This window comes from Tachypleus tridentatus, chromosome 1 (genome assembly GCF_004210375.1).
Source record: "Tachypleus tridentatus isolate NWPU-2018 chromosome 1, ASM421037v1, whole genome shotgun sequence".
Taxonomy (NCBI): Eukaryota; Metazoa; Arthropoda; class Merostomata; order Xiphosura; family Limulidae; genus Tachypleus; species Tachypleus tridentatus.
The window spans coordinates 10,662,071-10,688,862 of NC_134825.1; the positions used below are offsets into that span (position 1 = coordinate 10,662,071).

Genomic DNA, 26,792 nt, shown 5'->3' on the forward strand with positions numbered 1-26,792 from the left:
TACCAGTATAGTGGTGGATGTAATGCTGTGTTAATTGCTTGTGTTTCAATTTGTGTCACAAAAAATATTGACTAGAACTGGTGATACTGGGCTGCCCATGCTTAGGCCATTTGTTTTTGTATATAGTTTTGGTTGTTGAACATGAAGTTTGTCTTCATCGTGGTGAATTCATATGATGGTTTGCTAACTGGTTGCTGGGAGATGTTTATCGTTGGGTTAAGGTCTCGGATACAGAGTTCTAAGGCTATCTTTCAGGCTTCAGTGGTTTGGAACTTATGTAAAGAGGGATATAACATCGAAACTGGCCATTAAGGCTTTATAGATTAAGCTGATTAAGGTTAGATTTGAAATTGAAGAAGTCTTTGATGAATGAGCTGGCTGATGTTACATATTTGGAAAATGCCCATGCTATGTATTAACCAAGATTGTAATTAAACGATTCATATGTGGACATTACTGGTCGTAGTGGACAATCTGGTTTATGAGGTTTGGGGATGCCGTATATTTGTGGTGTGCAAAATGGTGAAGAAATGACATCTATTTTATTCAACAATGTAGAAAAGGAACAACTAACCCGTAATTTTGTAAAGTTAAAACTATCAAAAAATTTTAATAAATACACAAACATTATCCAAAATTTACTGAAAAAACTACTTAAAGCCATGTTGAACAAACAAAATACAAAGAACTACATGACTTAAAAAACAAAAAAATGAACCTGAACCATCAACTAGCATGCTGCATTAAACCCAGAGATTTACGGAATTATACAACGAAACATAAAACCAAATCAACACTAGGAACGACAGAGACAAAAGATCTGCCACAACAAAAAAAACTAGAAAACTAAGATGCAAACAACAGAAAAGACACCAACACGACAAACCGTTGACTAACCTCATAATTAACAGATCCGACCGACAATTAAACACAGATGAGATACATCTACCTAACAAATGACTTAACTTTGCAATAGCACCTAGGTACATTCCAACCTTAGAAATTAAAACATGTTTAGAAGACCTAGCCAGAGAGACTTGTGCTACTTTTCTCAATTTTCTCAGAAAACAAAAAAACAAAAAAAAACAAATCAATCAACAGAAAGAAGACAACTTTGACAATACTATTGACATCCAATTGTCTAGGTCTTCTAGATGATTGTGTTAAAATATTTTATATATTCAAACCATACTTAAATTACTTCCAATCCATTATTAAATTTACACCTTTACATAATTATTACGAGTATGAATTTTTTATTTTTCTATATTTACACCTCTTAGGGTGTGAATTCTCACTATTGTCAATAACAACGGGTGTGTTTATTGAAAATACATCCCAACCAAGTTTGTTTGTTTGTTTTGTATTATCTTGAAATTTAGCAACATCTCAAATATGTTTAAATTTGCATCAACGTCCTTATTGGTTCACTTTCTAAAACAACATGAATATGCAAATTAAAATTTACGTGACATATGCAGCCAATATAAAGTTACAGTAAAACGGAATGTATCAGAACTACATTTTGACATTTCCCTGGCGTAGCGTGAGTAACGTGTTGTTACTGCCAAAAACTTAGCGCTTTTGGAAAGGTAAGTAACAATCCGACGCAAAATATTCATACGCTCAGATCATAAAATATATTCACATCGGAGAGTTAGAATTTCCAAGACGGGGTATGCCATGTACTTACTCGCATTGAAAAACTAGGGAAGCTGGATCAACTTGGGGTTTCAGGACTATCCACAAAGAAACTTGCAAAATGTCATACCTGAGCCATGGTGAGTAAAATGTAGTATCTTGTAACAGATGAAAATCTATGAACACAAAATTTACTGAAAAAATTGTCCGCGTGCCCAAGGTATGAGCATGCAAAAGCAATAAAGAAATATCCCAGTCTATAAAAGTGTAACATTTCACATGTGCACGTGATATATTTGTTCATCCTTTGCATACATTATGTAAATAATGAACAAAACGGGTATTCGTGTTATTTTGCACAATGCCTGTGGCTTTTTTTTTGTGACTGAACTGTTGAAATAAATATTGGGAAACCGCCATCTTTGTATGCTAGATGGCTGATGAAAAGCTGCAAGAAAGATGAGTGCGCTTTATACGTGACATTCTTATAACAAAGATGTTTGCGATGGAAAAATACTCTGCATGGGTACTGTCAAGATACACGGTGGTCAGAGCATGACCGGACGAGACGATATAGTGTGACGACTGTGACGACATGACGAGGACCTAAAATTGTTTTGTTATAATGCAATGATACATGAAATTGATGATATTGTATAGACGTAATCACGGGTGTTTATGTGTTTATAAACCAGTTATTATATAATTCTACTGTAGATATTATTTTATACTGTTAACTTGATTTAGGATCAATTTAAATCTTCTGAGCTAGTTTAATCGTGTCAGATATTATTGAAATTATGGCCAAAATATCACTAAAAAATAGTACACTAATTAACACTAATAAAGTAAAATATTCATTGTCAAACTTGTGTCGTAACAAACTTTTTCTCGAACTCATTTGAAAAATAGTTATTTATTTCTGTTTTGTTTTTTTTTACCGTCACATTATAACGCCCCGCATCTGGCAGGACGAGCATGTTTGGTACGACGGAGGATTTGAACCCGCGACTCTCAGATTACGAGTCGAGTGCCTAACGCACTTGGCCCTACCGGCCCACTTGTGTCTGATAAAACAAGTAAATGTTACAGATATAGTTAGTGTAAAACTTAGTGTAAACTATTCTTACTTGAGGAGAGAGGAACATCACGCTAACATTATAATAAACTGACAAACAACTGTTTACAAGCATAATTGAGTAATGTACATTTGAGGGAAACATGTTAACAAGTTTCGATAGAACATCGGTTTATCTTTGTACGGGGTATGAAGAAGGCAGTCCAACGATTCTGTCGAAATACAAAGTATTTTCCTCAAACGTAAGTCACTTCACTACGCTTTCAAGTCGTTGTTTACCGACATATTGTTATAATAAACTGTTCGTGCTGAAACACGTTCACTAAATAAACATAAGTAATAATTGGATTATTTCTCTCAGTCTTATCTGGTTCGTTTACATCTGGTACAGTTTCATCGTTTCTTTGTTCTCTGTTGAGCTTCCAATACGTTACTGTAATAAGGGACAAGATTGCACAACCTGCTCTCATGCTGTTGAACTGTTGTAAGACTAAACAACACAACAAACAATTAAACAAAATATACATTATTTACTTGAACAGTGTTTTAGGGACAACAGTTATAAGACCAGAATCACCTGCTGAAGGAAATATACAAACGAACAGTGGAGTTGGGAAAACTGTAGATTTGCAGACATTTCTTCTTCTTCTAGCTATCTCAATAAACTCCCATAAAACGTCAGTTTTTTTTCACTTGAATTATATATTAATGTGTAATTGTTTTTGTTTTGGGGGGGATCGTGTTGGGGAAGAAGGAAACGTTCTTACCTTTGATGCGCAGACAAGACTTGTGGTGACGACTTTAGAAACCACATTCATTAAGTTTTTCGTCCCTTGAATCACGTTGTCTACCTGTGAAACAACAGTTCCGGAACGGGGAAAAATGTTTTAATCCTTATTAGACGAACAAATAAGTTAATAGATATAAAATCTCAACCATATATCTGTTAAGTAATACTTGTGAGAATGTAAATCATTTCGACAACACATTAAAAGTCCGTGATGACGAGAAAACCCACTTGAAGAGAAAAGTATATATTTAAAACGGCTTTTCTACCCATACCAACCGTTTTAAAATACACATTTAAAGTGTTTCACTGTTATATCCATCGCATATCATTGTTATTTTATAATTACCATGGAAACAAGTACCTGCTTCGTAAGTAGTATTACACTGCTGGCCGAAATCTTTAGGCCAATGAACATAAAGAAAAAATATGCATTTTGCTTATTTGAGTAGAGATTCGAAAGATGAAAATAAGAAAATAAAAATAAAAAACCTTTTTAGCATTTAATAGGGAAAATATAAACACTATGAAATTAGTCTAAAAACTAGCTGGTCAAAAGTTTAAGACCGTACTGAAACGAAGCGTTAATCGGTAAACATGTAACGAAATTTAGTCATTTGTGTTCAAGCATTATTGTTGTCAACATCTCCTACTGACATCTTCTGTGTTATATAGGGTAAAAACATGGCAAAGGCTAAAAAGTTGACAGAGTTTGAACGTGGTAGAATTGTCGAGCTACAAAACCAAGGTCTCTCTCAACGTGCCATCGCTGGTGAGATTGGGCGTAGTAAAACTGCTGTTGCAAATTTCTTAAAAAACCTTGAGAGATACGGAAGGAGAATTTCAATTGGTCGGCTCAAGAAAATATCGTCGACGTTGAGCAGAAGGATTTGACGGGCTGTACGGCAAGACACCAGCCGATCGTCAAACCAGAAAAAGGACCTTACAGACACAGAATGCAGCTCAAGAACAATAAGACAGTATCTGCAAGAGAAAGGCTATAAAAACCTTAAACGTCTTCAAAGGCCACACTTTCTTCCACAACATGAAACAGCTCCGTTAAACTTTGCTGAAAAGCACCAAACATGGGACGGAGAAAAGTGGAAGATTTAACCTAAATGATCCAGATGGCTTCCAGTGTAACTGGCACGATAAGAATATCCCACTGGACACATTTTCTACACGACTCAGTGGAGAAGGTTCCATCATGATCTGGGGTGCTTTCTCATTCCATGGAACAATGGAGCTTCAGGTTATACAGGGGCATCAAACAGCAGCTGGCTACACTGGCATGATGGAGAGAGCATCCTTATTGACTGAAGGCCCTCGCTTCTGTGGAAATGACTGGATCTTTCAGAAGGACAACGCTGCAATCCACAATGCCCAAAGGACAAAGGACTTTTTCATGGCAAATAAAGCGATTTTTGGACCATCCAAATGTTTGGGGGTAGATGGCAAGGGAAGTCTATAAAAATGGACGTCAATTCCAAAAGTGTATGATCATCGTGAAGCCATCTTCACCACTTGGAATAACATTCCAGCCAGCTTTCTGAAAACGCTCATACAGCCCATGCCAAAACGAATGTTCGAAGTTAATCGCAATGACGGCCGTGCAACTCACTACTGAGATCTGTTGTAGAGCATTTTATACCCTGTTAAGGACTCCGTTTTGGTATGGTCTTAAACTTTTGACCAGCTGGTATGTAAACTAATTTCATAATGTTCACATTTTCCTATTAAATGTTAAAAGTTTTTTGATTTTATTTTCCCTTTTCTTATTTTCATCTTTCGAAGCTCTACTTAGATAAGTGGTTGAGTCTAGCAACACAAAATGCATATTTGTTTCTTTATGTTCATTAGCCTTAAGATTTTGACCAGCAGTGTAGGGCATAACCCTACCTTAATTTATGGATAACACTAAACTTACATGGAATCTAATTGATAAATCACTGCATGTTTGCATATTAAAGTAATTTTTTAAGGCTGATTCAAATCGCCAGATTTCTCTGTTTCAAATATACTAATTGCAGGGAGCGACTGGTAAACTGGAACTCGTCCAATGGTTTCGTGAGTTAACTTATTTAAAGCCGTACAAGTGGGAATTCTTGTATAAAAACCTGATAATTCTGTGAAGAAGTCTCATTACGCGAATATTCAGTTGTGTCACTTAATGCGTACTGAATAAAACGAAAATGATCCACAAATATGACATCTTTATGATTAAGATATATCTATAATATAGATTCTATATGAAATAGTTAGTGACATAGAACTTATGCGGAAGCTAGCTCACAGTTGCGATACACATCCGATACACTTGTGACATCAGTGAAAACGCAATGTTATAAATAATGAAAGAGACAAGGAATCAGTGGTAACTTTATGATATTATATATCAAAAATAGAAACTAATACAGCATGTTTCTTTCAAAAAATTATTGGCATTCACGAATGTTGTCATATATCATCAATGTTCAGGAGAATGAAAGGCCTACTGAATACTGGTTGATAACGTAATGCATGTCATCAGTGCTCAGGAGAATGAAAGGCCCACTGAATAGTGGTTGATAACGTAATGCATATCATCAGTGTTCAGAAGAATGAAAGGCCTACTGAATACTGGTTGATAACGTAATGCACATCATCATTGTTCAGGAGAATGAAAGGCCTACTGAATACTGGTTGATAACGTAATGCACATCATCATTGTTCAGGAGAATGAAAGGCCTACTGAATACTGGTTCATAACGTAATGCACATCATCAGTGTTCAGGAGAATGAAAGGCCTACTGAATACTGGTTGATAACGTAATGCATATCCAATGCTGATTTACCAATGAATTAGGTTTAGGTGAACGTCCCAAGCCTAGCATTATACTGTTAACTTGGGTTTGTTTATGTTCACTTGGATGTCATTTATCGCAAACTTGAGTGTTTGGGTTTTGCTTTTATATTATATTATTATATTATATTATATTATATTATATTATATTATATTATATTATATTATATTATATTATATTACATTACATTACATTACATTACATTACATTACATTATATTATATTATATTATATTACATTACATTATATTACATTATATTATATTATATTATATTATATTACATTACATTACATTACATTACATTATATTACATTACATTATATTACATTATATTATATTATATTATATTATCTTTGTCTCATATTATTATACATACACATGCATGCTTAAAGACGGGGACCTCAAGTAATAGGAAATTTTTATACCAAAACGCAAGGATATAAATCCACCAATTTATAGAACATTTCTTAGACAACGAGCACATCATTAGACTTTTAATCATCAAATCTCAACGTGAATACGTCATTTCAATATTCATTCTTACTTTCAAAAGCTGTTAATATTACATTAATATTTGCAAATGAAATACAGTTAACTGTCATTAGCTTGGAGACCTAATACAGCGAAAACACCCGTCTCACACACTGTTAAACTTGAAGATTATGTAATTAACAAAAATATTCACTGAATATAACGTAGCGTCCAGCTTTTCCCTTTGAGAACGGTGTTGTTTAGTCTTGGAGTCATTAGAGCCAATTTGTTAGATTCATGCATGGGTGATCAGATGATCGTGTATTCAATTTATTTTAAATTATTACGTTCAACGTTAGCTAGGACTAAAGAAAGAAACAATATTCGTAAGCACTTGCGCGAAAACTGAGAAGAGCATTAGCCAGTGATTTAGAGTTCAACGATTGGTTAAACACTCAGTACCTTAGTGAAGGTAGAGTTCTACGATTGGTTAAACACTCAGTACCTTAGTGAAGGTAGAGTTCTACGATTGGTTAAACACTCAGTACCTTAGTGAAGGTAAAGTTCTACGATTGGTTAAACACTCAGTACCTTAGTGAAGGTAAAGTTCAACGATTGGTTAAACACTCAGTACCTTAGTGAAGGTAGAGTTCTACGATTGGTTAAACACTCAGTACCTTAATGAAGGTAGAGTTCTACGATTGGTTAAACACTCAGTACCTTAGTGAAGGTAGAATTCTACGATTGGTTAAACACTCGGTACCTTAGTGAAGGTAGAGTTGTACGATTGGTTAAACACTCAGTACCTTAGTGAAGGTAAAGTTCTACGATTGGTTAAACACTCAGTACCTTAGTGAAGGTAGCTGCTTTCCCGACAGTTGGACTCCTGACTGTAAACTGAAGCTGTTGGACGTAAGTTGGAACTTTATCAAGGTTTTCTAGCAGCTCCTTCTTCTGTGGTCCACCAGGAACCTGAAATTATAGGTTATGTTGTAAGTTTGTAAATTAGTTATGTTTCAAAATGTTGTTCTCTATCTATTATAGTAAGCTGCTTATAAAGAAATACTTTCAAGAAAAAATAAGCTAAGAGACAATCTCTCATGAACTTATTACTGTCTGTCATCCTATTTCCAGGGGCGAATAAGACAACAACTACATTTATGTTTGCTTAAATAGTTAATTTTCTAATTATGTTAATATGTCTAGGCATTATTTATACGATACTGAAATTTCCTTTCTTAACTATCGTAATTTGGAGTAATGTATAAATAAACAGTAAACAATGTGATTTTTCTTGGACACGAATTTTGGTACATGTATAAAAAGTTCATATATCTTCTGATAGTTTTAACTAGAACTCATCGATAACATCTGATCACATGAAGCTTCTTGAATACATCAGAACTTATAATTAACCCATGTAATTAGTATATCTACCTACTTTCGGAGCCGTACGAAAAGTTATGAAACCAACTCTTATTCCACATGCAGTGTATTAATTCATTAATAAGGTACTCACATTCCTATCGACGTTTTCGGTCGTAATTCTACAGTTGTTCACGAGCTCTTGCTAACTTAAGATATTAGGGTAGATTTAAGTCCATATACCAAGATTAAAATGTAAACTTATCTGGTGTGTTGTTTATAGACCTCCAGATTTCAAATAAATTTAATAGTCCTTGTTAAAATAGTTGTTTAAATAAAAAACATGTTTATCTTTAATACCTGATAGGAGAATTGACGTATGTCTTTATACAATTTATTGGCTTCCTCAGCAAATATTTCAGCCTGAGTGAAGAGGTCCTGGAATCATAAAAATGTAACGAATTTGAAGAAGAAAAAGGAAATAAATGTTTATGACATTCAGAATAGCTGAAGGCTCGAGCCCATTCGACTGTTCAATAACTTTCATGACGTATATCATTGATTTAATGTCAAGATGCAAATCTAAGATATATATCTCACATTGGCAAAATTATTACTTAAAGTCAAAGCCAAAACATCGGAAATAAACAGTATATATTCACAAAATGGTCGAATTAAAACACAAATATTAATAGGCGATGTTTACATTCATTTGATGTAAATACATTACCTTCTGAAGTATTAAATGTTTTCAAAGTAACCAGATATCAAGAGTTTAACTAAATATTTTATATATTTTGTATGGCATTACGGCATGTAGTTAGTACTAAACACTGGACGTGTTCGTGTTACAAAAGACAGTTTGTTAAGACATTTCTGAATAATTTATATACATGTACAAATTACTTTTCGTCCAGAATAACAAGCTGATGGTTGTTTTCGTTCTTACCAAACAATTATTTATGTCATTCATGTGCCAAATTGTTTCACAATAAAGCGACTAAAAATCAAAATATTTAATTGATTTACAAAAGTTTTCGCCCCTCACGAGCTTGAGGAAAACCACATCGAACGTTTACGGCTTTTGACTGAAAAGAACCAAACAAATCTGTAATGGTTTTTATGTGGTTGTTATAAAGAAGTAAACGAGTTGTGGCTATCCTCAGGCTTTGTCCAGCACTCTGGATCGCATTAAACATGCTCACTTGAGTTGTTTTCAGCTCGCCCTCTCCCCTGGTAAACTGGTAAACCGAGAACGCCATCTGGGACATCCCTCGTCCTCTCCGGACAATATCATTGTCGTTTTCTTCGGTAAGGTGCTTCTCAGTTTCGGCGTCCATTTCAGAAGTCAGGCTTTTCATCTCCAAGCCAACCTTTTCAATTTTTTCTTTTTCCTTTAAATACAATAAAAATATAGACTAATATTTTCCAACATAAAACTCTAAATATAGTATACAACTTTTCACAAGTCACTAACATGATAAGATCAAATCTGACAATAATGACCCACCGTGGTCAGAAGGTTAGGGCAATGATTCGTAATCTGAAGATAGCGGACTCAAATTCCCGCCACATCAAACATATTCGTTCTTTTTAGCTGTAAGGGCGTTATAATGTGATGATCAATACCACTTTTAGTTGATAAAAAGGTTGCCCAAGTGGTGGTGGGTGGCGATAACTACCTGCCTTCCCTCTAGTCTTATACTGTTAAATTAGAGGTGGCTAGAAGAGATAGCCTTTGTAGCTTTGCGTGAAATTCAAAACAAATTAAACCAATCTAACAGTACTACGTAACAAATAACATTGTTTGTTTGTTTGTTATTGAATTTCGCACAAAGCTACTCGAAGGCTATCTGTGCTAGTCGTCCCTAATTTAGCAGTGTAAGACTAGAGAAGGCAGCAGCTATCACTACCCACCGCCAACTCTTGGGCTACTTTTGTACCAACGAATAATGGGATTGACCGTCACATTATAACGCCCTCACGGCTGAAAGGGCGAGCATGTTTGGCGCAACGGGGATGCGACCCCGCGACACTCAGATTACGAATCGCACGCCTTAACACGCTTGGCCATGCGGGGCTCAAATAACATTAAGCAGGTGGTATTGCTAAATATGATATCATTATGTTAACTACTTGTAAAGTTTTATCTAAATATCACTACCAGAGTGATATGAAATGTAAGATTATTACACGGCTAGCGTTAATGTTTAGAGAAAACTAAATAACCTTCACAAGTAATTAACATATCTGTGTTGCTCCAATAATAAAGTGACAAACATGGTATTACATGTAATATATTCACATTGGTCTATTTTTGTAATAAAATATATGATACAATTAAATTCTAGCAGTAAATTATTTTAATAATCACTTTGAAATTCATTACTATTAGTTTGTAGTGAACTAATTTTATATTAATGAAACATTTATCTTTGTTCCTAATAGATTATAATTATTAGTTATATAAAGTTAGATGAAAACATAAGGAATGTTTAACTTACCTCTCTTTAAAAAACTTCAATGTTTTTATACCATTGAAACCACTCATGCTTTTCATTAGCACGTGTTACCAGTAGTTTCGTTTGTTATTCTACCACATATTCCTTCAGTCAAATAACTTCCACTAGTCAGTAGATTGACAGTTTTATCAAAATACCTGTTATGGTATAGTTTAGTGCTTTCTAAACCATGCTCTACACAACTAGTTTCATGATTTAAATATCTGTTATGATGCTTGTCAACCGATTCTATAATGTCCAGTTTCATGTTCTGATTATCTGTTATGATGCTTGCCAACCGATTCTATAATGTCCAGTTTCATGTTCTGATTATCTGTCATGACACAATCCTTCTAGTAGCTATTAGTCGAGAACATATAATATAGAATATCGTCGATTATGATAAAACATGAAAAACAGAAAAATTAAAACATGTAATAATCTTTATTCACGAATAAAGAAAACTTCACTAGGGTTAAGTTGCGAAGATTAGAAAATAGAATATTATTTTAAGCTACAAAAAGGTGTCAAAGTAGACTGCAGTTCCTTGACGATAACAGAATTCATGAAGGTAGATTAGGTTTATGACTTTTAGAAAGCTCTAAAGATGCGATATAAAGTCTTATTCCGAGGATGTGACATAAAGTTCTAAAATGTAACGTGAATCGCTAGTTACAGCTGAGTTACAGTTGGATGCGTTGTTTAATTAAAGAGTGAACCCAAATTAGCTATCTCGCTAATTTATACATAGAACTTAACTTTTACGTCGTTTAATACACTGTCTAGAGTTGATAAAAACTCAGACATACAAGTTACAACAGCGTTTGAGTTTGTTCCAAAGTTAAGCGAAGAGATAAATTATTTTCGTTTAAATGGACTCGGCGTTGAATTATTTCTACCAGATAATTCAAGAGAATTTCGTCACAGAATTTAGTATCAGAAGTGAAATTATTTGGTGGAAATGAAACAGAACTACAATATAGTTTTCACTAAACTTCATCCGTTGAAGATGGAAACCAGTGGTCAAATAGTGAAACCTAATGAAACCTATGAGGTTTAAAATTAGAATATGATTAAAATAAACAGATGAACTATTTAAGTAAAAATTAAAATCACATATAATTCAGACAGAAGACCAGACTGATGAATATCGGATATTTACAGAAAAAGCGTGTTAAGGCGTGCGACTCGTAATCTGAGGGTCGTGGGCTCGAATCCCCGTCGCGCCAAACATGCTCGCCCTTTCAGCCGTGGGGGCGTTATAATGTGACGAGCAATCTCACTATTCGTTGGTAAAAGAGTTGCCCAAGAGTTGGCGGTGGGTGGTGATGACTAGCTGCCTTCCCTCTCGTCTTACACTGCTAAATTAGGGACGGCTAGCACAGATAGCCTTCGAGTAGCTTTGTGCGAAATTCAAAAACAAACAAACAAACAAAATTTACAGAAAGAGATTACAGCTCTAACACTGAAAATGTATGAGAAGACTTTAATAAGAAAATTAACGAAGTGAAAGGTAAAGTAAAGACTGTAAAACTGAACATTGGTGAGAGAACTGAATATTGATGAGAGAACTGAACATTGGTGAGAGAACTGAATATTGATGAGAGAACTGAACATTGGTGAGAGAACTGAACATCTAGAAAACGAATTACTTCTGTATTTGCCCCAACTTTTCAACCAAAAACATCATCTACTATTAGATATGGATAGAAGAGAATTTATTTCGTCTTCACCCATTACCACTACTTCTATACCACCAGTTTTACCACTACTTCTATACCACCAGTTTTACCATTACTTCTATACCACCAGTTTTACCACTACTTCTATACCACCAGTTTTACTATTACTTCTATACCACCAGTTTTACCACTACTTCTATACCACCAGTTTTACCACTACTGCTATACCACCAGTTATTTAGGGATCTTTACGGACTTCTAGAGCCATGACATTACTGAATCCATTTTCACAGTTTAACAGATAAGTTAAGAAACCAACATTCTATGATTCAAAGGTACATTTCACTGTAGAATAACAGGCCATCCATCGTGCCGCCTATTTAAAAGAACCAGTTTTGACTAAGTCAAGTAGCCTTCCAGCTGAGAGTCCTAATTACCACCAAGCACCTGTAGCCACTTTGTCCAACAAGTTCGGAATGTCATATTACAGAAAAAGAATACAATTGAACCAAATTTGCAGAACATTATGGAAGGCTCATACACCTATCTTACGTAGACATTGGAATCGTTAGCACTTTATAGATATTATAAGAAACGGATTATGTTAATTGAGCTGAAGCAGGGTGTACGATTGTTTTGGAATCCCTCAAAGTTGTAAATAAACTGGAGTCAGGACCACCGAGATTAACGGGATTCTGTGGTATAACAACATGGATTCCACCTATTTACGGGAATATTAGATTCTGGAGTGTAAGAATACGAATTTTGCTTAATATTAGTCTAGAAGAAGGGAAAGAATAAGCCAGACAACTACTTTCAATGAATCAAAAGTGCTTCAAGTGTTGCAAGGAACTACAAAGTTAGTATGGAATAAAAGCCTGTAACAGAGAGTACCACATAAAGGTGACTGTTTAGTCGTAGGAGATATAGCCATTACAGCTGAGTTGTATAGAATCAATTGTTACAAATACTTTATCTAGCCAAGATATAGAAATAGGCTCATTATTTGAAAAAAAAATCATTAGGGATTCCACGGACTTATTAATGGAAAACTTTGCAGTATGTTTGTTGACATTGGTTACACAGCGACGATTGTCGACCCTATTTACTAATAAAAATGTAGAATTCCCCCCCCCAAGAGATGAATAAAGAAGAAGATTTGATACTAATAACAAGCGGACAAGATATTCAAACACAAGAAAAATTGAAAGTCACGCTTATTGTAGGAAATTATTCTCTGTCTTATGATGTCTAAATAATGGACACCAAGAAAGAGTGCATTTTGGGAACTCTCTTCTTATAAAGATACGAATATAAGCTTCGACTATCTTCGGATAACTTCTGTGATGAAGAAACCTCTTTACTTCATTTGGCAATTACTATATCAGAGGGTGAGCATTCACTGAAACCAGTGATACTGGTCATTGAACCAACAAGAAGTAAGATAATCACATCGATTCACAGTGGTACCAAATATTGCAGAATGTCATGAAAGAGAATGGATTTTCTGAAGTCATACATCACTTCACCCAGGAAAGATTAGAAATGTCTTGTGGTGAAGTTGTGCTGCAAGTTTTGGTAAAACGTGATGTCATGAAGATAACATGGTATGGTTGAATAATTCTCTTCGCAGGAGATTAAAAAAAACTCAAGGTTAAGTAGAAGTTTGGAGTACAAGTAACTCGAGCCAAAGGTCATCTGGAATAATCGTCTTTGGAAATGAGTTGGTGAAGGAGACCAGTTAACATCATAACTCTAGGGAAGATATTATCATTGAAGCCTGAACCAACCAAGGAACCAAGAATTCCTGTGTGGAATACTTCCAGAGGATTATCAGAGTTAGAGCCGTCAACGTATCATCTATCTAGAAAAGACTCTACCAGTAACAGAACAGCTAAAGACAAAAAGAAACAAGATGTAAATCAATCTATATGCATTAGGGCTCGGTAGAGAAAACCACCAAGAAAATTTGTTGAATGGAAACTTTGATGTCGTTTATGTATATTAGAATTATTTTAGGTAGTTCACAATTTATGAGTGTGTTTGTGTGTGTGTTTTCTTATAGCAAAGCCACATCGGGCTATCTACTGAGTCCACTGAGGGGAATCGGACCCCTGATTTCAGCTTTGTAAATCCGTAGACTTACAATGTACCAGTGGGGTGCACACAATGTATGAATGGAGCAGTATTGTGAGATATAGTTTCTTTCAAGTTTCAAGTTGTTACCCAAAGTGAGTTGGAACTCATTAATGATGAAATCAAGTTCAAAAGATAAGATAGGCTCAGAAATTCTACCAAGCTATTAACGTGTGATGTAGTCTTAGTCTAAATACGTAAAGTTTTATTTGGTACTTTTGTCGTCAAAGTTACCACTGAGGATGTATTTGTTGTTGTTGTTGTTTTTAATTTCGCGCAAAGCTACACGAGGGCTATCTGCGCTAAGCGTCCCTAATTTAGCAGTGTAAGACTAGAGGGAAGGCAGATAGTCATCACCACCCACCGCCAACTCTTGGGCTACTCTTTTACCAACAAATAGTGGGATTGATCATAATATTATAACGCCCCACGGTTGAAAGGGCGAGCATATTTGGCGTGACGGAATTCTAACCTGCAATCCTCAGATTGTCAGTCAAGCACCCTAACCATCTGACCATGCCCAAACAACCATTTTGTTGAGTGTAACGATACTATAAATATAAAACATAATTTTGTTCTCAACAAAATCGTATGTTGTTTATAAATGTGTTTAACAAATTTTACCTTGTTATATTATGAATAAATATGAACTATATTAAGATGTCGTACCTCCGTTTCCACCTTCGCAGGTTTAGTCGGTTTGGTGATGGAGACTTGCTTCTGGAAAAGACAAACGAACAACAACGATGACAAACATTCACTTCACGAAAAACAGTGTTAAAAACAACCAATAAACATTCATATCACTAGTAAAGGGTGTTAATTCATTAATTTTAACTTCATATCTTTACTTGGTATATAACGTCAAATCATAATGATTTCACTATGAAAATAGTTTGAACACGTGTTCCAACATCCCTAAATGTTGACGAACATCACAACTAAAATTTAAAAAAACTACATCTTCTTGAAATCTTATCTGAGAAATTACGAGAAAAACAATATTCAAATATTCTACATTTGCATTATTGACAGCCTAGAGTTGTAGGTAATTAATGTTCCTAGAAGCAACATTGTTACATCAAGAAACTAGTTCAGCGAGTGAAAATGTTTTAAGTTCGAGTTTGTTATCTTGAACTATTAGCTACTTCTTTAACTAATGTTGTAGTTTGTTATCTTGAACTATTAGCTACTTCTTTAACTAATGTTGTAGTTTGTTATCTTGAACTATTAGCTATTTCTTTAACTAATGTTGTAGTTTGTTATCTTGAACTATTAGCTACTTCTCTAACTAATGTTGTAGTTTGTTATCTTGAACTATTAGCTACGTTGTAATTTGTTATCTTGAACTATTAGCTACTTCTTTAACTAATGTTATAGTTTGTTATCTTGAACTATTAGCTACTTCTTTAACTAATGTTATAGTTTGTTATCTTGAACTATTAGCTACTTCTTTAACTAATGTTGTAGTTTGTTATCTTGAACTATTAGCTACTTCTTTAACTAATGTTGTAGTTTGTTATCTTGAACTATTAGCTACTTCTTTAACTAATGTTATAATTTGTTATCTTGAACTATTAGCTACTTCTTTAACTAATGTTATAGTTTGTTATCTTGAATTATGAGCTACTTCTTTAACTAATATTATAGTTTGTTATCTTGAATTATGAGCTACTTCTTTAACTAATGTTATAGTTTGTTATCTTGAACTATTAGCTACTTCTTTAACTAATGTTCTAGTTTGTTATCTTGAATTATGAGCTACTTCTTTAACTAATGTTGTAGTTTGTTATCTTGAACTATTAGCTACTTCTTTAACTAATGTTATAGTTTGTTATCTTGAATTATGAGCTACTTCTTTAACTAAGGTTCTAGTTTGTTATCTTGAATTATGAGCTACTTCTTTAACTAATGTTATAGTTTGTTATCTTGAATTATGAGCTACTTCTTTAACTAATCTTATAGTTTATCTTGAATTATTAGCTACTTCTTTAACTAATGTTGTAGTTTGTTATCCTGAATTATGAGCTACTTCTTTAACTAATCTTATAGTTTATCTTGAATTATTAGCTACTTCTTTAACTAATGTTGTAGTTTGTTATCCTGAATTATGAGCTACTTCTTTAACTAATGTTGTAGTTTGTTATCTTGAATTATTAGCTACTTCTTTAACTAATGTTGTAGTTTGTTATCTTGAATTATGAGCTACTTCTTTAACTAATGATGTAGTTTGTTATCTTGAACTATTAGCTACTTCTTCAACTAATGTTGTAGTTTGTTATCTTGAACTATTAGCTACTTCTTTAACTAATGTTGTAGTTTGTTATCTTGAACTATTAGCTACTTCTTTAACTAATGTTGTAGTTTGTTATCTTGAACTATTAGCTACTTCTTTAACTAATGTTGTAGTTTGTTATCTTGAACTATTAGCTACTTCTCTAACTAATGTTGTAGTTTGTTATCTTGAACTATTAGCTACGTTGTAATTTGTTATCTTCAACTATTAGCTACTTCTTTAACTAATGTTATAGTTTGTTATCTTGAATTATTAGCTACTTCTTTAACTAATGTTGTAGTTTGTTATCTTGAACTATTAGCTACTTCTTTAACTAATGTTATAGTTTGTTATCTTGAACTATTAGCTACTTCTTTAACTAATGTTGTAGTTTGTTATCTTGAACTATTAGCTACTTCTTTAACTAATGTTATAGTTTGTTATCTTGAATTATGAGCTACTTCTTTAACTAATGTTCTAGTTTGTTATCTTGAATTATGAGCTACTTCTTTAACTAATGTTATAGTTTGTTATCTTGAATTATGAGCTACTTCTTTAACTAATGTTGTAGTTTGTTATCTTGAACTATTAGCTACTTCTTTAACTAATGTTATAGTTTGTTATCTTGAATTATGAGCTACTTCTTTAACTAATGTTCTAGTTTGTTATCTTGAATTATGAGCTACTTCTTTAACTAATGTTATAGTTTGTTATCTTGAATTATGAGCTACTTCTTTAACTAATCTTATAGTTTATCTTGAATTATTAGCTACTTCTTTAACTAATGTTGTAGTTTGTTATCCTGAATTATGAGCTACTTCTTTAACTAATCTTATAGTTTATCTTGAATTATTAGCTACTTCTTTAACTAATGTTGTAGTTTGTTATCCTGAATTATGAGCTACTTCTTTAACTAATGTTGTAGTTTGTTATCTTGAATTATTAGCTACTTCTTTAACTAATGTTGTAGTTTGTTATCTTGAATTATGAGCTACTTCTTTAACTAATGATGTAGTTTGTTATCTTCAACTATTAGCTACTTCTTCAACTAATGTTGTAGTTTGTTATCTTGAACTATTAGCTACTTCTTTAACTAATGTTGTAGTTTGTTATCTTGAACTATTAGCTACTTCTTTAACTAATGTTGTAGTTTGTTATCTTGAACTATTAGCTACTTCTTTAACTAATGTTGTAGTTTGTTATCTTGAACTATTAGCTACTTCTCTAACTAATGTTGTAGTTTGTTATCTTGAACTATTAGCTACGTTGTAATTTGTTATCTTCAACTATTAGCTACTTCTTTAACTAATGTTATAGTTTGTTATCTTGAATTATTAGCTACTTCTTTAACTAATGTTGTAGTTTGTTAGCTTGAACTATTAGCTACTTCTTTAACTAATGTTATAGTTTGTTATCTTGAACTATTAGCTACTTCTTTAACTAATGTTGTAGTTTGTTATCTTGAACTATTAGCTACTTCTTTAACTAATCTTATAGTTTATCTTGAATTATTAGCTACTTCTTTAACTAATGTTGTAGTTTGTTATCCTGAATTATGAGCTACTTCTTTAACTAATCTTATAGTTTATCTTGAATTATTAGCTACTTCTTTAACTAATGTTGTAGTTTGTTATCCTGAATTATGAGCTACTTCTTTAACTAATGTTGTAGTTTGTTATCTTGAATTATTAGCTACTTCTTTAACTAATGTTGTAGTTTGTTATCTTGAATTATGAGCTACTTCTTTAACTAATGATGTAGTTTGTTATCTTGAACTATTAGCTACTTCTTTAACTAATGTTGTAGTTTGTTATCTTGAACTATTAGCTACTTCTTTAACTAATGTTGTAGTTTGTTATCTTGAACTATTAGCTACTTCTTTAACTAATGTTGTAGTTTGTTATCTTGAACTATTAGCTACTTCTCTAACTAATGTTGTAGTTTGTTATCTTGAACTATTAGCTACGTTGTAATTTGTTATCTTCAACTATTAGCTACTTCTTTAACTAATGTTATAGTTTGTTATCTTGAATTATTAGCTACTTCTTTAACTAATGTTGTAGTTTGTTATCTTGAACTATTAGCTACTTCTTTAACTAATGTTATAGTTTGTTATCTTGAACTATTAGCTACTTCTTTAACTAATGTTGTAGTTTGTTATCTTGAACTATTAGCTACTTCTTTAACTAATGTTATAGTTTGTTATCTTGAATTATGAGCTACTTCTTTAACTAATGTTCTAGTTTGTTATCTTGAATTATGAGCTACTTCTTTAACTAATGTTATAGTTTGTTATCTTGAATTATGAGCTACTTCTTTAACTAATGTTGTAGTTTGTTATCTTGAACTATTAGCTACTTCTTTAACTAATGTTATAGTTTGTTATCTTGAATTATGAGCTACTTCTTTAACTAATGTTCTAGTTTGTTATCTTGAATTATGAGCTACTTCTTTAACTAATGTTATAGTTTGTTATCTTGAATTATGAGCTACTTCTTTAACTAATCTTATAGTTTATCTTGAATTATTAGCTACTTCTTTAACTAATGTTATAGTTTGTTATCTTGAATTATTAGCTACTTCTTTAACTAATGTTGTAGTTTGTTATCTTGAACTATTAGCTACTTCTTTAACTAATGTTATAGTTTGTTATCTTGAACTATTAGCTACTTCTTTAACTAATGTTGTAGTTTGTTATCTTGAACTATTAGCTACTTCTTTAACTAATCTTATAGTTTATCTTGAATTATTAGCTACTTCTTTAACTAATGTTGTAGTTTGTTATCCTGAATTATGAGCTACTTCTTTAACTAATCTTATAGTTTATCTTGAATTATTAGCTACTTCTTTAACTAATGTTGTAGTTTGTTATCTTGAACTATTAGCTACTTCTTTAACTAATGTTATAGTTTGTTATCTTGAACTATTAGCTACTTCTTTAACTAATGTTCTAGTTTGTTATCTTGAACTATTAGCTACTTCTTTAACTAATCTTATAGTTTATCTTGAATTATTAGCTACTTCTTTAACTAATGTTGTAGTTTGTTATCCTGAATTATGAGCTACTTCTTTAACTAATCTTATAGTTTATCTTGAATTATTAGCTACTTCTTTAACTAATGTTGTAGTTTGTTATCCTGAATTATGAGCTACTTCTTTAACTAATGTTGTAGTTTGTTATCTTGAACTATTAGCTACTTCTTTAACTAATGTTATAGTTTGTTATCTTGAACTATTAGCTACTTCTTTAACTAATGTTGTAGTTTGTTATCTTGAACTATTAGCTACTTCTTTAACTAATGTTATAGTTTGTTATCTTGAATTATGAGCTACTTCTTTAACTAATGTTCTAGTTTGTTATCTTGAATTATGAGCTACTTCTTTAACTAATGTTATAGTTTGTTATCTTGAATTATGAGCTACTTCTTTAACTAATCTTATAGTTTATCTTGAATTATTAGCTACTTCTTTAACTAATGTTGTAGTTTGTTATCCTGAATTATGAGCTACTTCTTTAACTAATCTTATAGTTTATCTTGAATTATTAGCTACTTCTTTAACTAATGTTGTAGTTTGTTATCTTGAACTATTAGCTACTTCTTTAACTAATGTTGTAGTTTGTTATCTTGAACTATTAGCTACTTCTTTAACTAATGTTATAGTTTGTTATCTTGAATTATGAGCTACTTCTTTAACTAATGTTCTAGTTTGTTATCTTGAATTATGAGCTACTTCTTTAACTAATGTTATAGTTTGTTATCTTGAATTATGAGCTACTTCTTTAACTAATCTTATAGTTTATCTTGAATTATTAGCTACTTCTTTAACTAATGTTATAGTTTGTTATCTTGAATTATTAGCTACTTCTTTAACTAATGTTATAGTTTGTTATCTTGAACTATTAGCTACTTCTTTAACTAATGTTGTAGTTTGTTATCTTGAACTATTAGCTACTTCTTTAACTAATCTTATAGTTTATCTTGAATTATTAGCTACTTCTTTAACTAATGTTGTAGTTTGTTATCCTGAATTATGAGCTACTTCTTTAACTAATCTTATAGTTTATCTTGAATTATTAGCTACTTCTTTAACTAATGTTGTAGTTTGTTATCTTGAACTATTAGCTACTTCTTTAACTAATGTTATAGTTTGTTATCTTGAACTATTAGCTACTTCTTTAACTAATGTTGTAGTTTGTTATCTTGAACTATTAGCTACTTCTTTAACTAATCTTATAGTTTATCTTGAATTATTAGCTACTTCTTTAACTAATGTTGTAGTTTGTTATCCTGAATTATGAGCTACTTCTTTAACTAATCTTATAGTTTATCTTGAATTATTAGCTACTTCTTTAACTAATGTTGTAGTTTGTTATCCTGAATTATGAGCTACTTCTTTAACTAATGTTGTAGTTTGTTATCTTGAACTATTAGCTACTTCTTTAACTAATGTTATAGTTTGTTATCTTGAACTATTAGCTACTTCTTTAACTAATGTTGTAGTTTGTTATCTTGAACTATTAGCTACTTCTTTAACTAATGTTATAGTTTGTTATCTTGAATTATGAGCTACTTCTTTAACTAATGTTCTAGTTTGTTATCTTGAATTATGAGCTACTTCTTTAACTAATGTTATAGTTTGTTATCTTGAATTATGAGCTACTTCTTTAACTAATCTTATAGTTTATCTTGAATTATTAGCTACTTCTTTAACTAATGTTGTAGTTTGTTATCCTGAATTATGAGCTACTTCTTTAACTAATCTTATAGTTTATCTTGAATTATTAGCTACTTCTTTAACTAATGTTGTAGTTTGTTATCTTGAACTATTAGCTACTTCTTTAACTAATGTTGTAGTTTGTTATCTTGAACTATTAGCTACTTCTTCAACTAATGTTGTAGTTTGTTATCTTGAACTATTAGCTACTTCTTTAACTAATGTTGTAGTTTGTTATCTTGAATTATTAGCTACTTCTTTAACTAATGTTGTAGTATGTTATCTTGAATTATTAGCTACTTCTTTAACTAATGTTATAGTTTGTTATCTTGAACTATTAGCTACTTCTTTAACTAATGTTGTAGTTTGTTATCTTGAATTATTAGCTACTTCTTTAACTAATGTTGTAGTTTGTTATTTTGAATTATTAGCTACTTCTTTAACTATTGTTGTAGTTTGTTATCTTGAATTATTAGTACTTCTTTAACTAATGTTATAGTTTGTTATCTTGAATTATGAGCTACTTCTTTAACTAATGTTGTAGTTTGTTATCTTGAATTATGAGCTACTTCTTTAACTAATGTTGTAGTTTGTTATCTTGAATTATGAGCTACTTCTTTAACTAATGTTATAGTTTGTTATCTTGAATTATGAGCTACTTCTTTAACTAATGTTGTAGTTTGTTATCTTGAACTATTAGCTACTTCTTTAACTAATGTTGTAGTTTGTTATCTTGAATTATGAGCTATTTCTTTAACTAGTGTTATAGTTTGTTATCTTGAATTATGAGCTACTTCTTTAACTAATGTTGTAGTTTGTTATCTTGAATTATTAGCTACTTCTTTAATTAATGTTGTAGTTTGTTATCTTGAATTATTAGCTACTTCTTTAACTAATGTTATAGTTTGTTATCTTGAACTATTAGCTACTTCTTTAACTAATCTTATAGTTTATCTTGAATTATTAGCTACTTCTTTAACTAATGTTGTAGTTTGTTATCTTGAATTATGAGCTACTTCTTTAACTAATGTTGTAGTTTGTTATCTTGAATTATTAGCTACTTCTTTAACTAATGTTGTAGTTTGTTATCTTGAATTATGAGCTACTTCTTTAAGTAATGTTGTAGTTTGTTATCTTGAACTATTAGCTACTTCTTTAACTAATGTTGTAGTTTGTTATCTTGAATTATTAGCTACTTCTTTAACTAATGTTGTAGTTTGTTATCTTGAATTATGAGCTACTTCTTTAACTAATGTTGTAGTTTGTTATCTTGAATTATTAGCTACTTCTTTAACTAATGTTATAGTTTGTTATTTTGAATGTGTTACCACGAGAACAGTTCAAAGGCGAAAACTGGTATTTTAAATATTCAAATTCGATAAATCTACAAATTAACTTCTCTCTGAAGGTGGAAACCATCATTTGAAAGAACTTAAATGTTCTTTAAGATATGAAACACATATAACCTTAGTTTTAAATACGTGTTCGAATGGCAAAAACTTGAAAGTCTGTGACTAGTTTTTTGAACAGTAGAGTGACCAGTAAGATGTAGAGACCATTACTTAAGTTTTTAGATTCAACATGAAAGGGTGAATACTACAATATTCTAATCAAGTGTTTTGATGTAATTGTATTTCTGTTCATATAGTGAAACAATACAATCTGTAAACTGTTACTTTAAATATTAACATGTTAACTCTGTAAATTATACACTGAATCATGATGCGTCCAAACACCTGTTCAATACGTCGGAAGAATGAACTAGAAACTTACAGATTCATAGGTTTCGTTTCATATTTCTATCTAAAATTATAAAGCACGTTCTGTTATTAAAACGTTTAAATAAAACGGTTCATATATTATAAAGCTCATGTGTTTGTGAGTTAAATACGTCCGTAGAAGCCTTGTATAAACAAAAACAAGCTAAGAATTGTGTCTCTTAAGTGTATCCAAATGAAAACTGTATCATTCAAATAATTCTGCGTATGCGTTCAGTTCTACCACGTTAATAGTTCCGTCAGTTTAGTGTGTGTATTTGTTTTCTTATAGCAAAGCCACGTCGGGCTATCTGCTGAGCCCACCGAGGGGAATCGAATTCCTGATTTTGTGTTGTAAATCCGAAGGGACCGTCAGTTCAGTATGTGCACATGGTTGAAAGGTGTTCAAACTTTAGTATACTCTAGGGAAAAAGTGTTTTTCCATTTTGCCAATTCTTTTGATTTATAATGAGAATTATTTCAAGTTAAAATGATAGTAAATAATTAATGTAAGAAATAAAGTATATTAACACATAATATTGGGTTATTAATTGAGTTGTCAATGTCTTAAATAAAACTGATAATAAACACTAGTTAGTTCGTGAAGATCACACCATTACAATCTTTCTTTATGCGAGAGGTGATATATATCAATTATGCTTTGATTACCCTTACATCTATCGTTTCCCAGCCGACCTGATGAGCTGTGGTATTGTGCAAAATTGTCCTGTCCGCAACGAATATAGCAGATATAGTGCTGTTCACATAATTGCGTGTTCTTTTCTGTTTTCACTCACAAGTTCTCTGGATTAACTAGGTCTGGGCAAAGATTAACAGTTATGTTTGTTAAATTTGATAAAGGTTTTCACGTACCGAGTTAACAGTTGTGTCGGTGAAATCTGACAAACATTCAACTACCTTATATTATTATTCTATTCTTACGTCTTATAGAACAACGTTTGTGAAGGACGTTTTACCATCTATAGTGATACAAATTATGGTAATTGAATATCCGTTTCCATGTCTGTCGTCAAATAACCGCGCTAATGTACAGTTTTACTCTACATGGATATAAAGTCCTTGTAGATAATTTCCGGACAAAATAATTGGAATTGTAAAAAAAGTTAAGGACTTACAACAGGCTTTGTCTGAGAAGTAGAAACTGTTGGTGTAGGCAGCTTCTCCGGCTGTTCCTCAGGAGGTTTTTCCGGCGGCCTCCGAGGGTTTTCTCGAAGATACATCTCTGCAATATCGCAAGATATGCTAGCTACGTCATTCACGAGCGATTGCCACATATCTGAGAAGACGTCAAAGTTTTCTCTGGCAATCTTGCTAGTGGGATGTAGGTAGAGGTGTGGCACGCATTCAGGACCTGCCAGAGAGATATGTAAAGCCCGCAGCGTGATAAGCCTTGTCTCTATTAATAACCAAGTGTAGGTACATCGTGGTGTAGCTTATGCTTGTTTCTGTCATATCTTGGTAGGTGTTTATCAAAACTAGATAACAATGTACAGTTAAGCAGCGATCTCAATGAAAAGTTTGAAGATTCTTTCCCCCTAAAAAATCAATACTTCAGTAACAAGACTCAAACCTCTGAAGGAAGTTTGACTTTTAAATCAAACTATAATTAATTGTACCTGGTTAATATTTATGATTAAAACTGTTATTTAACACAATCAAAATTATTTAAAGATAGGTTAAATGAGACAGACAAAAGTGCAATGACAGACAAAAGTGCAATATAAATAACCAACTCACATAATTCCAAACATTAAACGACCAATCATGCTCCATGTAATATATTAACTCGTCTTCGATTAGTTGTTTGTTCGCTGTAGGTAAACGATTGGGGGTTTAAATATTCTAATTTCTTTGTTAACGGTGCTTACCTGTGCTCCGTAGACTTTGAGACAATAGTCCACGTGCTTGGAAGACACTTGTAAAGCTTCGGTCATAGCCACGTGATGCAACAGTTTGCAAACCTACCAAATACGAAGAGAAACAATTGGTTATAATCGTCTCAGGTTGAAATTGATAAGTTATTCTAACGGAATCTAAACGTATAGGTTTATCAGTGGTTCCATCCTTTCTAATCCACCTTACTGTATAGGTTTTATGTTTGATTCGTTTAGTGCTACATGAGATAGCCATAGCCATCCCTAATTTTGAAGTGGGGGAAGGTAGTTAGTCACCACCATCCACTTCCAACTATTTGAAAACTGTTATAATGCCAAATAATGGGATTTTACAGTAATTCTTATAACGCACTCACGGCTTTGAAGTGCAAAGCGCGATTTTTTTTTATGATATACTAAAATTTGAATGCTGAACCTACAAATTCATACTCTGGCGAACTAACCACAAGGCTGCGCACCCTGTGTAAAGTTCAAAATAAAACAGCTCATGTAATCCAATTATAAATTCATAATTCTGGGTTACTGAATACGAATATGCAATGATACCCGGAAGAGTACAGCAACGCACCCTAGGCACCAGATAAAAGTTATAATTATTAAATTATACAAAAAGAAAACCTAGCCTCCCAGTGGTACAGCGGTACGCCTGCGGACTCACAACGCTAAAAACCGGGTTTTGATACCCTTGGTAGGCAGAACACAAATAGTCCAATGTGTGACTTTGTGCTTAATTCCAAACAAAAGAAAACATTGCTGAGTACAACTGGAAAGGAACTGTGCTGCCCTCTATTCCAGAGAAAGTATTATATGAAATGATTTTCTTGAGCATTAAAACAGCTCTTGATAAAAACAAGAGGGAAGAAGGTCTAACAGGTTTCAGGGAATAATATTGGACAAGAGAAAATATGATACCAATTATAGTTAATGTACTAGAATGTGAATGATACTTTAACACCATAGACAGAAAGTACCCTGCTAGATTAACATTCATTATGGAATCAACGAAAAATGTATCGAAGTGATAAAATGTCTGTAGTAATACTCCGAGTGCTGTATCGAGGTGCATGATAAAGTGTTTAAATGTCTGTAGTAATACTCTGAGTGCTGTATCGAGGTGCATGATAACGTGATAAAATGTCTGTAGTAATACTCTGAGTGCTGTATCGAGATGCATGAAAAAGTGATAAAATGTCTGTAGTAATACTCTGAGTGCTGTATCGAGGTGCATGATAACGTGATAAAATGTCTGTAGTAATACTCTCAGTGCTGTATCGAGGTGCATGATAAAGTGATAAAATGTCTGTAGTAATACTCTCAGTGCTGTATCGAGGTGCATGATAAAGTGATAAAATGTCTGTAGTAATACTCTGAGTGCTGTATCGAGGTGCATGATAAAGTGATAAAATGGCTGTAGTAATACTCTAAGTGCTGTATCGAGGTGCATGATAAAGTGATAAAATGTCTGTAGTAATACTCTGAGTGCTGTATCGAGATGCATGATAAAGTGATAAAACGTCTGTAGTAATACTCTGAGTGCTGTATCGAGATGCATGAAAAAGTGATAAAATGTCTGTAGTAATACTCTGAGTGCTGTATCGAGGTGCATGATAAAGTGATAAAATG

General features: G+C 32.4%; 1 protein-coding gene across 1 annotated transcript in view; it reads right to left on the minus strand.

The window, feature by feature from the left end:
* Positions 1 to 26,160, minus strand: part of LOC143224242 (alpha-catulin-like) — a 111,304-nt gene extending 85,144 nt beyond the window's left edge. The window contains exons 1-9 of the mRNA XM_076452681.1: positions 26,141 to 26,160; positions 25,599 to 25,738; positions 25,143 to 25,235; positions 24,390 to 24,670; positions 15,175 to 15,225; positions 9,392 to 9,580; positions 8,547 to 8,624; positions 7,671 to 7,793; positions 3,487 to 3,570 (exon numbers count right to left, since the gene is read on the minus strand). Of these exons, the coding sequence (XP_076308796.1) occupies positions 3,487 to 3,570; positions 7,671 to 7,793; positions 8,547 to 8,624; positions 9,392 to 9,580; positions 15,175 to 15,225; positions 24,390 to 24,670; positions 25,143 to 25,235; positions 25,599 to 25,738; positions 26,141 to 26,160 (1,059 nt within the window). The remainder of the gene's footprint in view (positions 1 to 3,486; positions 3,571 to 7,670; positions 7,794 to 8,546; positions 8,625 to 9,391; positions 9,581 to 15,174; positions 15,226 to 24,389; positions 24,671 to 25,142; positions 25,236 to 25,598; positions 25,739 to 26,140) is intronic.
* Between the last annotated feature and the right edge of the window lie 632 nt (positions 26,161 to 26,792).